Below are 14,594 nucleotides of genomic sequence, written 5' to 3'. Positions count from 1 at the left end.
GCTGCGCCCGACGTGGAGGTGTTTGTTCTAAAGCCTTCCACTTACCCAGGATTTACCCCGGCCCCGGGGCTAAGCCGCCGTCATTGATGGTTTCTGCCTGCTAATGAGGGCCTGCCCTGGATTAGAGTCAGGAAAGAGGAGAAAGCTGTGCCCCTGGCCAGGGCCTCCTCTGCCTCGTCCATCACGCTCAGCCCCACGAGGCCACCAGGCTGAACAGGGACAGGCCCTGGTACAGGTGCGGAGTCCACGGGGACCCTGCAGGAAGAGCCGGGTTCTCCCTTCCTACTGCAGAAAGGAGTCACCGAGCTCCCAGAAGAGCCACTGTCCTGTCCCTTGGGAGCAGCAGGGGTAGGAGTGAGACCGGAGGCTCTCTAAGGGAGGACGCTCACGGCAGCAGGAGGGGCACACAGCCAGGTGCCCTGCAGAGAGCCGGAGCCCCTGCCTTGAGTCCTAAATGTCCAGCCCATCTTCCTGTCCCCGCCGCCACCCCAGGGCCTCCCTGGCTTAGCGGGGCACCTTCCTCTTCCAGCCCTGGTTTTCCCTCCTGAAGAGAGGGCCTCACCACTGACCTCTAGGGTGGAGGGCAAAGGCTGGGGCCGCCTGTCTGACACCCAAAGCACAGGCAGAGCTCTCGAGGGAGGGGACACCGAGGATGACACCGACACGGACCCAGTGAGTGGCTGCTCCTCATTCACCAAGCACTTTCTCATAAGTCGTTGTGTTTGGGCCTCAGCAAGAAGGACAGGGCAGGCCCTCCATCCCCACCTCGCCCTGGGGGTGCTGGGTTCAGCAGATGAGCCCCCGGACCAGGGTCCACAGCCAGGGACCACAGTGCCAATCCAGACCCCTCTTCTCACTCCCCCCACCCCCGACCATGCTGCCGTGGCCCTGTGATGGGCCTGACCCACGTGTCTCCCAGGGCATGGGTTGGGGTAAAGCTGGCCAGGCAAATTGGCCAGGAGAAGCACGCCTTGGGCACCCAGGGAGGGGTGCGTCTTGCCAGGTGCCAGGGCTAGAAAGGACTTGGCACTCAGAGTCTAGCACCTCTGTAGGTCAAGAGCTGGCCCAGGGCCCCAGGGCCACACCAGGGCCCAGGCTGGTGGCCAACACCGTCTAGGACACAGGGCCCTTCAGGCTGGTTCAGTGCATTCTCCCCAACCCCTGCTTTTGTGAATTCCAGCTCAAACTGGTTCACAGTGGTGCCAAAGCCTATGGCACCTGGGGGACAGGAAGGAGGACAGCTCACTGGAGCTCTGAGGCTTACTGGAGGCGAGTGAGAGGGTCCAAACAGTGACCAGCTTCCCCCAGCCCGTTCTGAGGTCAGAAACCAGGACCTCATTCCTACCTGAGCAAAGGAAGGGGACAGCGGAGACACTGTCCAGAGGGCACCTCGGCCTTTTTCTGCACAGGGGCCACGCCTGTCAGCTGGCGGCGGCCCCCGCACACCCCAGGTGGGAAGGCCCCTCTGTGTTCTAGTAAAGGGGTCAGCTCTGTGGCCCATTGTGAGGGCGGGGTCCCGGGCAGTGGGTACTCACCATGATGCCGGTGAGGAGGCAGACGCCTTTCCCACAGTAAGTGTGGGGCACCATGTCCCCGTAGCCAATGGAAAGGAATGTGATGGAGATGAGCCACATGGCACCCAGAAAGTTACTAGTCACGTCCTGCTGGTCATGGTACCTGCCGAAGGGAAGACAGGGGTTAGTGGGGGGACCGCCACGGCCCCAACAGAGACCGAGGGGGCCTAGACGGGGAGGAAACGAGGTCTTTTGCTGAGGAGGACACAGCGGTGAGGGTGACACGGAGCTGCTGCTGTGACCCCCCGGGGCCTGCCTGCAGCTACCCCCTCCTCTGGTCCCCTCCCACCCCAGCTGCACAAGCCAGGACCCAGAGGCAAAGTGTCCTGTCATCATGTGTCCCACGTCGTCGGCATCTCCTGAGCGTTGGGAGGCTAGCTTTGGGTGAAATCAGGCAGAAATAAAATCTAAATTCTCCCCTCCAGGCCGACAGTGAGATGTATGTGGATGCGATTACTCTGCCATCGCCAGCTCTTGAAAAGGCAAACTGTCAAAAAAAAAAAGAAAAAAACCACGGAAAAAATCACAGTTAGTGGTGTCCCCTAAGAAAGCCGGCGGGTTCCAGGGCCGGCATCTCCGTGTGTCTGGAGGGGGGCCGTGGGACCAGGGTTCTTCCAGCTGCCTCTGGGAGGGGCTGGGGGCCACAGAGGCACAGGCTGCCTAGCGGAGCTCGTCGGGGTCTCGGGGCTGCCCGGCCCCGGGAAGAGCACACTGGGCCGCTGTTTCCTCGCCTGGACACCCCCCCCCCTGTTTTCCTCCATCCCCCCGGGGGGGGGGGGCGCTCAGCCTGGGAGAGGGTGTGGGCGTTTACAGAAGGGCACAGTAAGGGGGTGCAGGAGGCAGCTTGGGGACAAAGGGGAGAAGTCCATGAACTTGACCCCAACACAGGAGGGTGAATCAGAGAAGGTGCCCGCCGTGGTCTGCACGTGTCCTCCCTCAAAAATTCAGGTGTCGCCATCATCTCCCCCAGGCCAGGGGGGAGGGGGAGGGTCTTTAAGAGACCATGAGGCCGTCAGGGCTCCTCCTCTCCCGACTGGGGTGAAGGCCCGTGGGAAAGGGGTTTTGTGCCGTGGTCCTCTTCCCTGGCTGCTGCCTTCTGCCTCGGGATGACACTGCCTTGGTCCCCCTGGGGACACAGCCTCCAGGTGCCACTTGGAAGCAGAAGCCGCCCTCTCCACACAACTGAGCCCTCTGCTGCCTTGATCTCGTACTTTCCAGCCTCTAGAACCGTGAGGAATAAATGTCCACTGTGCGCAGGTGACCTGGTCAGCGGTCTCGTCTTATCACACTGCAGAGGACAAAGCTTGACCTCTAAGCAGGCCAGGGGAAGGGTGCTCCGGCAGAGAGAAGACCCGGCGAAGCCCTGGACCCAACAGAAAGGGCGGCAGAGCAGGGGGGTCCTTGTCCCTAATGCCCTCCGACAGGGTCAGCCTGGCTGGCACACAGTGGGCTGCATCTTATCCCGGAGGGCTACCACTCCTCAGTAAAGTGTCTCGGTCAACCACTTGGAGGCCTCTGGATAGGGGAGTTGAGACAGGGAGACCAGGCCCACCTGCTGGACAGAGCAGAAAGCTCTTTAGGAACCCTCATCCACAGCATGAAGTTACCCCGAGTCCAACAGGAATTCACGCCCGTGAAGCACTTGGGACGGGTCTGACGGCGGCAGCAGGAGCTATTGTCCTCAGCGTTTGCTGAGCCCCACAGGGTCTGGCCCTGTGGTTACCAAGGGCTCCTCTCCTGACCGCTGTGGGTTCAAGTTTATGTGGAAATGGGCCCGGAAGGAGGCAGGGGCGCTACCAGTCAGAAAGGAGGTGGAGGATGGCCTCCACTGGGGAACATCAAGAGCACAACACACCATTTATTGAGCACCTACTATGTGCTTGACACTTTGAACACAACCCCTCTGATCCTCACATCCTTTATTTTATAGGTAAGCAACCTGAAGCACAGAGATGCTGAGTGCCTTGTCCAAGGGCACACAGGAAGTCACGGAGACAGAGCCCAGGTCCTTTCACTCTGCCACTCAGCATCAGAGAGGCAAGGGTGTACCGGGCATGTGTCCTGGGGACCGAGGAAGAAGTTTTAGTGAGAGGAAAACACCTGGGATCCAGGAACAGGCAGTAGAGGGCTTCCGGGACTAGTGCTCGGGTATTGGAAGGCCTGGGATTCTAGGAGCAGAGTTTGCATGTGGTCCTAGAGGCCTTGGAAGCAATTCTCGGTTCCTCGGCAGAGGAATGGCAAGATGACATGGCTTGCCGGGAAGGAGAGCCTGCAGGTGGCCAGCAGGACGTTTGAGAAGCTGGAACGAGGAGGCAGGGTAGCCAAATGGAAGAGGTGTGCAAAGCTCAGGAGGGAGACGGCAGCCCCCCACCACCTGGGCCCGGCCCTGCATCACCAATGAGCTGCAGCCCCAATTGAGTCCTCAACAGGGGGTGGCATTAGCCTTTTCGTCTCTGTCTGCACAAGGAGGGGGGGGGGCCTGCTACGGCTGAGGAGAGCTGAGGACCAGCCGTCCCCTCCCCAAAGCACCGCTGGGCAGATGGCCTTACCGCCTCCTCTTGGCCTCATTTGCTCCCCAGATTCGCTGCTGCTGCCTTAGGACCCCTGACTGACGGCTTTCAGTGGGTCTCATTTCCCCAGGCTGGCCCCCGCCTGCTCCTCTAGCTATCCTCGAGAAGCACAGGCTCGGGGTGCCCAACCCTGACCCCAGGATTGAGCCTGCCCCTGTGGGTCAGCCCCATCCCAGTTCTGACAGTCAGCTGCCTGCCCCGCCCTGATGGCCTACCCTGCCAGGCTCTCGGGCCATGCAGCCCCCTAATCCCGCATGCTGGGAGGAAGGGTGGCAGGCCTGGCTTTCAGGCTGTGCTGGAAAATCAGGCTTTCGAATCTGTCATGCAGTAAGACTCGGGTGGTGGTGGCGTGGGGTGGGGAGCCAGGACACAGTGGGGAGAAGACTTGGCGGCAGCCCAGGCTACAAGCCAGCAGCCTATAAGAACCACAGCCAGGGCCCCCTGATCATCAGAAGAATATTTTCTGGAAGAACAAGCCTGGGGTCAGGTCTGAGGATGCGGAGGCCCAGGTGGGTTAGTAGGGAGGAGCGTCCACAGTCTTGGGCGTGGTTGGCGTGCATTGCTGTTGGAGCTCAGTGGCTGTGGGGCAGCGCCTTCATGTCCCTGTGACTCACTTTCCTTATCTGCTGATGGGAAGATGAAGTAAAGTAACCCATGAGCCACAGTAGCACGGAGCTTGGCCCAGAGGAGGGGCTCACGGTTAGGAGGGGCAGTGGTCAGTCTGAGAAACAATCCCCAGGAAAAGGCAGGGGTCTGGATTAACAAGTGCAGTGGGAGAGGACCCCCATCGGGGAACGGCAAAGCATCCATGGAGATGCCCTGAAGTGTAGACGGCAGAGGGATTTGATTCAGGGACAAAAGAAATGTCACAAGGTTATTGATGAAGAAGGGGCATGGGCCATTTGGTATCTGAGAACGATTCTTCTGGCGGTGTCAGAGACTAAAGAGGTCAGATGGGGGACTCCTTGTAGGTGCCCACGGGGAAGCACTAGAGGACCTGACGCAGTCAGGGGAGCAGGGTGGATTCCTGGCCTGTCTCCTGTGCATCGACTGGCCACCTGCGTGCATCTCCACAGCCCCTTCTTTGTAAATCTTGCAGCTTAAATTAGTGTTCCCTGTCTGCTTAGGTGCCTTTGGGATGAGGATCATCCTCGTCACACAGGAGTGGAGTCAGAGGCAAAGAGATTAGATATCCAAGTGGGATTAAATATAAAGCAACAGATAATATCTCTCTCTTTAAAATGGACCTATGATTTGGTGCTTTTTTTTTTTTTTTTTTTTTTTGTAAATTTCCTTTAGGTTCTTAGGGGCTTTTTTTTTCTCCACCATATAAAATCCCCTTAGTGCTAACCGGGTGTGCTGGGGAGAGGAGAAACAGCTCTTGAGCCGGTCCTCCGTCCATTCACTGTCACACTCCAGCGATCCCTCCTCTGGCAGGGGCTGAGCAGAGGTGAGGTGAAGTGGACATGCCCCCTGCTGGCCCCTGGCTTGGAGCGTCATTGTGGAGATAAGGCGTGCAGGCCACTCACCAAGCAGGAAGTGATGAGCCAGAAAGCCGGGCTGGTGATTCAGGACTGTGGGAGTAGAGAGGAGGGAGAGAATGTTTCTAAACCTATTCACAATTTTAGAGTGGTTTACACATGTCACAAATTCACGTACTAATCTCGTGCTATTTTTTGCAATAGAGAATTTTTTTTTGGGGGGGAGGAGGGGGAATAGTTCCACTTCTTTAAAGGGCTGAGGAGGAAAAGATGTAGTTTTTCTTTGAGCTCAAGAGCAATGGCTGTAGTTATTCATTTATCTTTCGGGGCATGGACCATTTTTTTTTCCACTTTCTAACATTACAAAATAAAATAGACACCAGAGACTGTGTGGTTGAGCAAAGATGGTGGATTAAACAAACACTTCTACTTCTGTGACCTCAAATCCCTTGTAGATTTGAGGGATCAGTGGGGCTGGGAGTCCCCTCCTTGAAAAAATAAGCAAGCCACCAGGAATTCCCAGACATTGGAGGAAATCTCTTAACATTAAAGACACAGACCAAAGCAGTCAATTAACACAAACAGAGAGAAAGGACTCTAGATGGGATGCAGATCACTCACAGAAAGGAACTCTTAAGGGGAAAAAAAATTCTATAATTACCACGAGAGATAAAATAAGACACTGGACCCATGAGACAAGAATGGAATGCTCTACAAAGAACAGTCTCCTTAGCAGGACGGAAAGATAAATGGAACGAGTCTCCCCAAAGGCAGAGAAAAGGGGAAGGGAGAAAGAAAATGAGAACCAGGTGTGAGAAAATCACAGACTCCATCTACCCACTCAAGTGATAGTAGTTCCAGAAAGAAGGGTTTAAAGGAAAAGGAAGGAGGTGGAGGAGAAAGAGAAGGAGAGAAATAATAATTAAAGGAATCATTTCCCCCAATTCCCCAGAATGAGCAAACTGAGTTGCTAAATCAAAGGCCAAAAGATCCTGTCAGACTTCCAGAGGGGGGAGGGGAGGGGAGAGGGAGGGGGAGGGGAAGGGGGGAGGGGGGAGGGAGACAGGTCTGATACCTGGAATGAGAAATTAGAATGACTCTGGACTTCTTCATTACGACATGGAATAAAGCCTTCAAAATTCAGAAAATGTTTTCCAAATCAGAATTCCAAACCAGGAAGACCAGAATTCTGAGCCATCTAAAGCATTAGTTAAGTGGGAGGGTAGAATGAGAACATTTTCTGGTGTAGAATGTTCTGGAAGGTTTGCCTCCCCAACATCCTTCCTCAGGAAGCCACAGCAGAGTACGGCTCCAGTCCTGTGTGAATAGTCCAAGGAGTGAAGCAAGGGGGAAGAGGACATGGGAGGACGTCCAGCGGCAGAGGAGCCTCGGGGACAGCCAGGCTCCAGGTATGAAGGGCAGCCAGAGACGGAGCCGGTGGGAAGGCTGTGGTTCCCAGGAGACCAAACGAACAGCCCCATCTCCCCGAACTTCCTGAGAAGAGATTTAAATAATTGCCAGAGCGTGGATTCAAATTAGTGATAAATACATAGAAAACTCAGCAGATGAACAAACATGATAATTAACAACTCCAGAAAACATGAAAAGTTGTGCAGAAAAGGAAAAGTTGTCATATTTTACTACAAGGCTCAATGATGAATAGAGTCAATTAGTGTTGACTGAGTGATGTAAACACTGATTACTGATTTAACCAAAATTAGGATGTAATGATGAAAGGAGGAGGGGGAGCGGGGGAGGGGAGGAGGGGGGCTGACGCCACCTTCCACCAGGGAAGCGCCTGGTGACGCCCCAAACCAGTGCCTCAGAGGCGGCAGCACAAGCCTGGCATTTAGAGACGTGGAGGGAAACACTGAGATCAATTAGCAAAAGGAGGTAAACCAGATGTCCCTGGAGAAGGAGCAATGGGAAGACAGTAAATAGGACAAAATGACTAACCGCGAAGTCTACTCAGGTACAGCCTCGAGGATAGAGACACACCGCCAGCCACGGGACGTCTCGTCGAGTCACAGAGCAGAAAACCAAAGGCAGCACCCACAGGCTCAGCTCGCGGCCCCAACCTGTGGCATCTGCCGGCAGGTTCCCCCCAGCCCCGTCCCCCACCTCCCCCACGTGATGGTCTCTCCTGGGTCTCACGGCTGCCGTTTGCTTCTCTTCCTGATGTTCCACACAGGTTCTGATGGCCTACATCATCCATGATTCCATTTTCTATTTCCGAACTCCACAAAAATGAAGTCACGCTACAGGAACGTGGTAGGCAGCTTCTGAATTTTCCAATGTACCCTTCCCTTTGTGAGGCGTTCTCCTACTTTGGGGATCCCTTCCTTTTCAATGTGGGCTGGACCTGTTAATTTGTTTCTAAAAAAAAAAAAAATAGAACATGGCAGTAGTTATGGACTGTGGCTTCCAAAGGTTACAATAGGATTGTGGCTTCGGCCTCGGGTCATCTCTTACTTGTGTCTCTCTTGGATTCTCTCCCTGGGCCAGCTGGAGGAGAGGCCCACATAGCCAGGGACCACAGTGACCTTGGAAGTGATCCTAAGTCAAGCCTGACATTAGTCCACAGCCCTGGGCGGCAGTGTGACTGCGATCTCACAAGAGACCTTGAGCCATTCAACCAAAACTCCTGACCCATAACAATCTCAAGATGGGAAACGTTGTTGCTTTAACCTGCTAAGCTTTGGGTAATTCATTCTGCAGCGATAGATAACCATTACAGTGAACTCTTGCAGGATTTTTTTTCACTCAACATACATGTTGACATATGTGACGATGGTGTATTTTCATGCCTGGACTATATTTCATCACATGAATATCCCAGGACTTATTCATTCACTCTTCTATTGAGGAATATTTGATTGCTCTCTAGGTTTTTCCTATATTGGGCAGTACTGCTGCAAACATGCCTAATCATAGTTCATGCATGGGATGAGTTTCTCTAAGACAAACACCTACGAGTAGATTTGCGACTCGTCGGGCATGTGCACATTTAACTTCACTTGGAAAAGTCACACTGTTTGCAAGATGTCCGTACCAATTACTGTCCTCAGCAGTGGATAAGGGGTCCCTCTTTCTCCACGTCCTTATGAACCTTTGCCATCATCTGATTTTAACTTTTTGCTTACCAAGTGGATAAGTTGACATCTCTCCATGTTTTTACTTTGCATTTTCACTGTAAAAGTCCGAGTGTGCTTTCATATGTTTGTTATGCATCTTTGCTTCAGAAAGCCATTCATGACTCTCGTCATTTTTCTATTAGTTTGGTTTTGTCTTATTTCTATTTATTCTTAAAGTTTTATGTATTCTAAATAACAAGAACTTTGTTGGGTTCTATGTTACAAATATCTTATTCTAGTTGGCACTGTTTTTTTTATTTTCTTTATAGGATTTTCAAGGAATACAAGTTTAAAATTTTACTGTGGTTGAATTTATCATTCTTTTCATCTATAATTACTGCCTTTCATGATTTTTAAAGAAGTTCTTCTTTACCTGAGGGTATGAAACTTTCTTTTAAATGTTTTAAAAGGTTGACTTTCTCACTGAAGTCTTTAATTCACCTGGAATTGATTTTGTGTATGGTATGTATTTTTTTTTTAATATGGATATCCAATGACCCCAGGTCAACTTAATGGACCGTCCATGGTCATAGATAACACGTGGAAGGGGTGCCATTCCTGGGTTCTCCATTCTATCCTGTTGGACCACTCGTCTAACCCTAAAGTGACGGACGAGTCCTCCTGACCCTTTCCTGGGTACCTTCTTGGGACCTAACACGTACCAGATGCTGAGTCGATGCTTGTGGAATGAACGTGGCCTGTCCCTGTCCCCTGGGAGGGCGAGGCCTGCTGCCCTAACTCAGCGAGGCAGGCAAAAGTGACCTCAGCTGTTCTCCCAGCAGTTCACTTTTGTCAAAGTGGCTGCCAGATTCCTTGGGCTTGGAGTCAGTCTTCACTATTAATGAGAACTCAGCTTCTTGACACTCGCCGTGACCTGTTACAGCAGCAGGGTGACAGAAGATACGCCCCAGTGAAGCCAGCGGACTGCCTTTTCTTCTTCCTTTCCCAAAGAGGCCTCAACACTTCTGAAAGTGAAATTTTTTTGTAAAAGACCCAAGAGATCTGAGCCATCTGATGGCTTAGCCATTTGTCTTGGGTCTAGTTGGTTGGTTGGAAGGGGCAGGGGTCAAGCCAGGCCGTCGGCAGGACTCCACCCAAGGGACCGCTGGGTTCTCGACTTGCAGTGGATCTTAGGTTTGGCCAGACAGTCCCCTGCCCACGGAGCCGGGGCCCCGTGCTTGCTAGATCCTTCAACAGAGAAACTGACATGAACCTGGCTTGATCTCCGGGGGCCTCTGGCCCTGCCGTGCTTCCCTCCTTGGAACGCTGTCCGTCTGGGCATCTTGAGTGCTTGCTGTCTGGCTTTCTCCCACTCTGGCCACGCCTTCACTCCGACCTCCTCTTCGGGGTTGTGGTGCTGCCAGCTTGCTGTCTGCGTAGACCTCTCTGGCTCCTGTCATCCTGCCATGTCCTCCCCGGTCCTTCTAACTGACCCTTCAAGACCCAACTGAATCGCCATCACCACCTGCCCAACCACAGTGGGCTCTGCCTCTCACCCCCACACACCGGGTCTCGGCTCCTGCCGCCCTGGCACGAAGACCGCAGGCCACCTGGGGCCAAGGCTCGATGCCCAGGCTCCCGGTCAGACCACCTACGTGTGAGTCCAGTTTGGCCCCTCAGTATCCGCACGACCTTGTCCTCGGTTTCCCCACCTGTAAACAGGATGATCCTTGAATGACCCGACTCTGAGCCCCGTGAGGGTGACATGAACGGGTGCCCCTCAAACAATTAAAACAGTGTCGGCCACCGAGTGGGTCTAAAGGAACGCGTGGCCCACACCCGTGATCCCAGCAACTCAGGAGGCCAACTTCGTGAGGCCCGAAGCAACACAGCGAGACCCTGTCTCAAAATAAAATATAAAACAGGGCTGGGGATGTGGCTCCGTGGTTGAGCGGCCCTGGGTTCAATCCCTGGTTCAAAAAAGAAAGAAAAGAAAAAGGAAGAAAAGAAACGTTGGCTGTGTGCGATGACCATCCTGAGTGGACATGTCTCGTCTTGGCAGAGCTGAGCGGACACAGGGTCTGGAGTCCGCAGCCTGCCTTTCACACCCTAATGGCTCCGTGACCTTGAACAAGCCCTGTCACCGTCCTCTCTGCAGGGAAGCAGGTGTCCTGGTGTCCACTCTGCCCATCTCAGGAGGCTGTGGCCAGGAGGAGCAAAAGTGGAAGGGCCTGTCAGCCTTCGATGCGTGACACTGACGGAGGCGTGTGACTGCCTCTCAGAGCGCCTCCCCCCCGAGGCTCTGTCCTGGTGACAAGGACACTTTCATGGAGGAAGAGTTTTCCTTGGAATCTTCTGTTCCTGAGCCCCTGACCCATCTCCAGCAGAGCCTGCCTGCTCTACCTTCCAACATCTCCAGAGTCAGACCCCCTGGTCCCCTGGCCCGCTCCACCCCTGTCCTCCTGCCCGGATCTCAGCAGTGGCCGCCTAACTGACCTCCCTGTGTCTGCCCGTGCCACCCTCGCCCTGCCCTGTCTGGCCTTGCAAAGGGTAGGATGAACGGTCCCGAATCTGTCACATCCCAAGGCAAAGTCCCCACGGGGCTGCGCCAGCCTAGAGAGCATCCCTCGACCCTGGGTCCTCCCGGAGCCCTACAGCTCGCTCCTGGGGGGCCTCGTCCCCAGGCTCATTGGGGGGCTCTGACCACCCTCGGTAACGGCGCGACCCACCGCGCCCCGGCTCCCTGCCCTCAGCCAGGATCGCCATTTGGCTCCTGTTTGGAGTTGATTGAACGTCCACCTCCACTAGACCTCAAGTGGCAAGAAGGAGAGGCTGTGGGTTCTGTTGCCTTCCGTGTCCCTGCTGCCCAGTCAACACGGTTACGGGGAGGATGAAGACGGGCACGGACACTCCTGGTCAGTCTGGTCAGCAGCCGAGGGTCAGGGGTTGTCACCCCGATCTCACAGCAGGCCGGGGGGAGATGGGCGCTCAACTCCACTTTTGTTTTTCTGATGGGAGAAACGGCAGCTGCAGTGAGCAGGGTGTGTCTGTGCCCTGGCAGGGACCAGACAGGCTGGCACTGGAGTCCCTCTTGGCCCCCCGGCCAGCAGGCTGTGTGACCAGCCCTGAGCAGCCGGGATTAGGAGGGTACATACTCTTACGAAAGGAGTGACAGTCCCAACCCTGTTCTGCCTCTGTCCTCGTCCCCCACATCGTCAGCTCCTAATCACCAAATGTCCTGCACGCAGGACCACGTAATTCCAGCCTGGTGGGGAAAATGGGGTGAAATGGGCGTTTTAAAGGACATGATGAACCTTAGCTTAGAAGCGTTTGAGAGATGCCGTAGGTGTGTGAAACAGCATTATTGAAATTCAGTTAACCGAGGAACAAATGGCTTAGGGTGACTTCCAGGCCATCGCTGCTTATTCTAGCTGCAGGGTGAATTCATATAAAAGCAAAAAATAAATTCTTTTCTAAAAACAATATCCTTCAAAGACATTTTAAAAATGAGATAAAAGGCTTCGGAGACCCGGGGCTGACCACGATCTACTAGGTCACATGCCTTGATGACATACATCACCCTCCAGGGTGATTTTTTAGAAGCTGGCTTTGAATTTAGAGGTGGTTCCCCTAGACCAGGTAATTCCAGGTGACAGCCTGGGGTTCTTCCAATCTGAATCTAGTCCTTTATCTCCAGCCACAGGAGCCCACAGCCCGGGTGCCAGGCCTCCAGATATTTTTGAAAGGTGAGAAACGGGTACCAGCAGAACTCCGCGGCTCCTACTCGCAGCCGTGACGTGCCAGCCACAAGCCAGCTTGCTCTGTCCCCGTGAACTCGGGGCTTGGCTGGTGTGGCTTTCTCTGGCAGAGGTGACGGCACCTCGTCTCCTTTAGCATTTCCCCGGGGAGACGTCGGACCAGCTAAGGAAGAGTCTGACACTCGCTGGTGTCACACGGCTGGATGCCACCTCCCCACAGCCGAGTGTCCCTTCTCCGGGGCCTCTTGGTCCCCACAGAGCCAAGGAGGCAGCCTCGGAGGGAGACCGGCTGCGTCCCCTCCTCAGTCCGTCTTCTTGGAGGCGAGCGCTGTCGACCTTTGTGGATGGTTATTGAATTAAGGACCAGATGGCTCATCTGGCAAACCCTCCGAGTCAGCGTCTCAATTTGTAATGTTTTCTTTCTTCTTATTAAAAAAATATTTCCATGTTTCCTGATTTGGAAATGTTTAATAAAATGCATGAAAATGGAGAGAAAAACAATATGTTGGAGGAAGCACGTTCCCAGGGAGGCACGTCTCCCGCTGTGTCTGGGGTGGCAAAGAGGGCGCCGTCCGGCCGAGAGTCCGCGTGGGGCTGGGTCCCAGCCTGGCCACCGTCGGTGCAGCCTCGGGGAGGCGAGGCCCCCCCTCCATGTCCCCAGCTTCCCTTCCCTTCTGGGTCCTCCAGCTCCACAGAGCTGCCCTGGCTCTGTGTCCCCACACCCTTGTCCTGGGGAGCCGGCCTCCTGGTGTATCCCCGCAACAGTCTCCCCAGCTGGTATCCTCGGGGACACTCACGGCCAGGCCCCTCTGTACTGCAGTCAGGAAACTCCTTTCCAAACACAAGACCCTCCCTGCCCCCAATCCACCCATGCTCCCCGGCCTAGAAGGCAGGGAGGCCGGAGGGACGAGCGGGCCTCCGTGGGGAGGCACGTGGGGGTCCACAGACTCTCCCTCCGGGACACCAAGGAGTTGGAGGACGGACATGGTGAACGGCTGGCTTTTTGTGCTTTGACAGCACCACTCTGGCTCTCCTCCGCAGCAAGGAGGGCTGGGCCCAGCCAGCCTGGTGGCAGTGGTTTCTGTCCTGGGGCACCATGACAACAGAAGCCAGTCGTCCGACCAGACCTCTCCTGCATCCCCAGAGTTAAGAAATCAGGACTCAGGCTGGGAACTGTGGGCGGGGACCGAGGCGCCTTAGCCTAACTCCGTAGACCGTGTCCAGGGCCCACCTGCCTCTCCAGCCCCAGGGCAGCTGCCTCCTGCCTCTCCCAACGCCTCTCCCCGTCTCCAGCGCTGCCCACGCTGGTCCCTTTCCCTGGAGTCCCCTCCCACCCAGAAAATCACCTCCTCCCGAGCCTTGCTGGATCAAGGGGACCCCTGGGAACCGCACAGGGGTCTTCAGCTCCACGGGTCTCCCTGTCACCTCCCAGCACAGCGTCTAACTTGCTCCTGGGCCTGCACCCCTCCACGGGCAGTGCCACCCGGGCCGGCCAGTGGGCACCAGGAGGAGGGCAGCCAACCTGCTGGAGGAACCAGTGGGGAACCAGGGCCCGGGGAGGTCTGCCGCCTGTGATCTCCCTCCCTCTCGGCCCAGCCTCTTCCTGACACCCGCCATCAGTCACAGAGCGTGACTCGGAAGCCAAGGGCCTCACATGGCTTAGTTTTTATAGACAGAGACAAGCATAAAGTGGTTGGGATTCTGGTGAAATATTTCCTCCGAGATCTCAGGAATGATCTACTTCTCATCTCATTTTATTTCTGGGGCCACCTCTGCGAGGCAGGCGGAACCGGATATCAACCGAATCACAAGAGATAACCATCATCATCATCTGTCAAGCGCCAACCATGTGCCACTCGGGTTACACCTGGATGTGCATCATCTCACAGAATCCTCGCAAAAACAAGATCTGGGATTGTCAGCCATTTTTTCCTGAGTCGGAAACTCGGGCTCAGTGAGGTTAGGGAATTCGCACAGGGACTGAGTGGCAGAGCAGAGCGTGAGCTCAGGTCGGTCCCAGTTTGCATCCCTGGGCTTGACGACAGGATGCCAGGGAGGTTGAGTGGAGAGATTTCTGGGAACTTCTTTTCTTGGGTGTCGGAGCCTGGGTCTGTATGACAATGAACTCGCTTCACAG

General features: G+C 54.9%; 1 protein-coding gene across 2 annotated transcripts in view; it reads right to left on the bottom strand.

Moving 5' to 3' along the window:
* Nucleotides 1–14,594, bottom strand: part of Kcnn3 (potassium calcium-activated channel subfamily N member 3) — a 153,266-nt gene that overhangs the window by 25,164 nt on the left and 113,508 nt on the right. For both annotated transcript variants that reach the window (XM_026404893.2, XM_077803644.1), the window contains exon 4: nt 1,536–1,677. In XM_026404893.2, coding sequence (XP_026260678.1) covers nt 1,536–1,677 — 142 coding nt within the window. The remainder of the gene's footprint in view (nt 1–1,535; nt 1,678–14,594) is intronic.

Source organism: Urocitellus parryii, chromosome 11 (genome assembly GCF_045843805.1).
Source record: "Urocitellus parryii isolate mUroPar1 chromosome 11, mUroPar1.hap1, whole genome shotgun sequence".
NCBI classification, from domain to species: Eukaryota; Metazoa; Chordata; class Mammalia; order Rodentia; family Sciuridae; genus Urocitellus; species Urocitellus parryii.
This window is presented reverse-complemented; position numbering and strand designations above follow the sequence as displayed.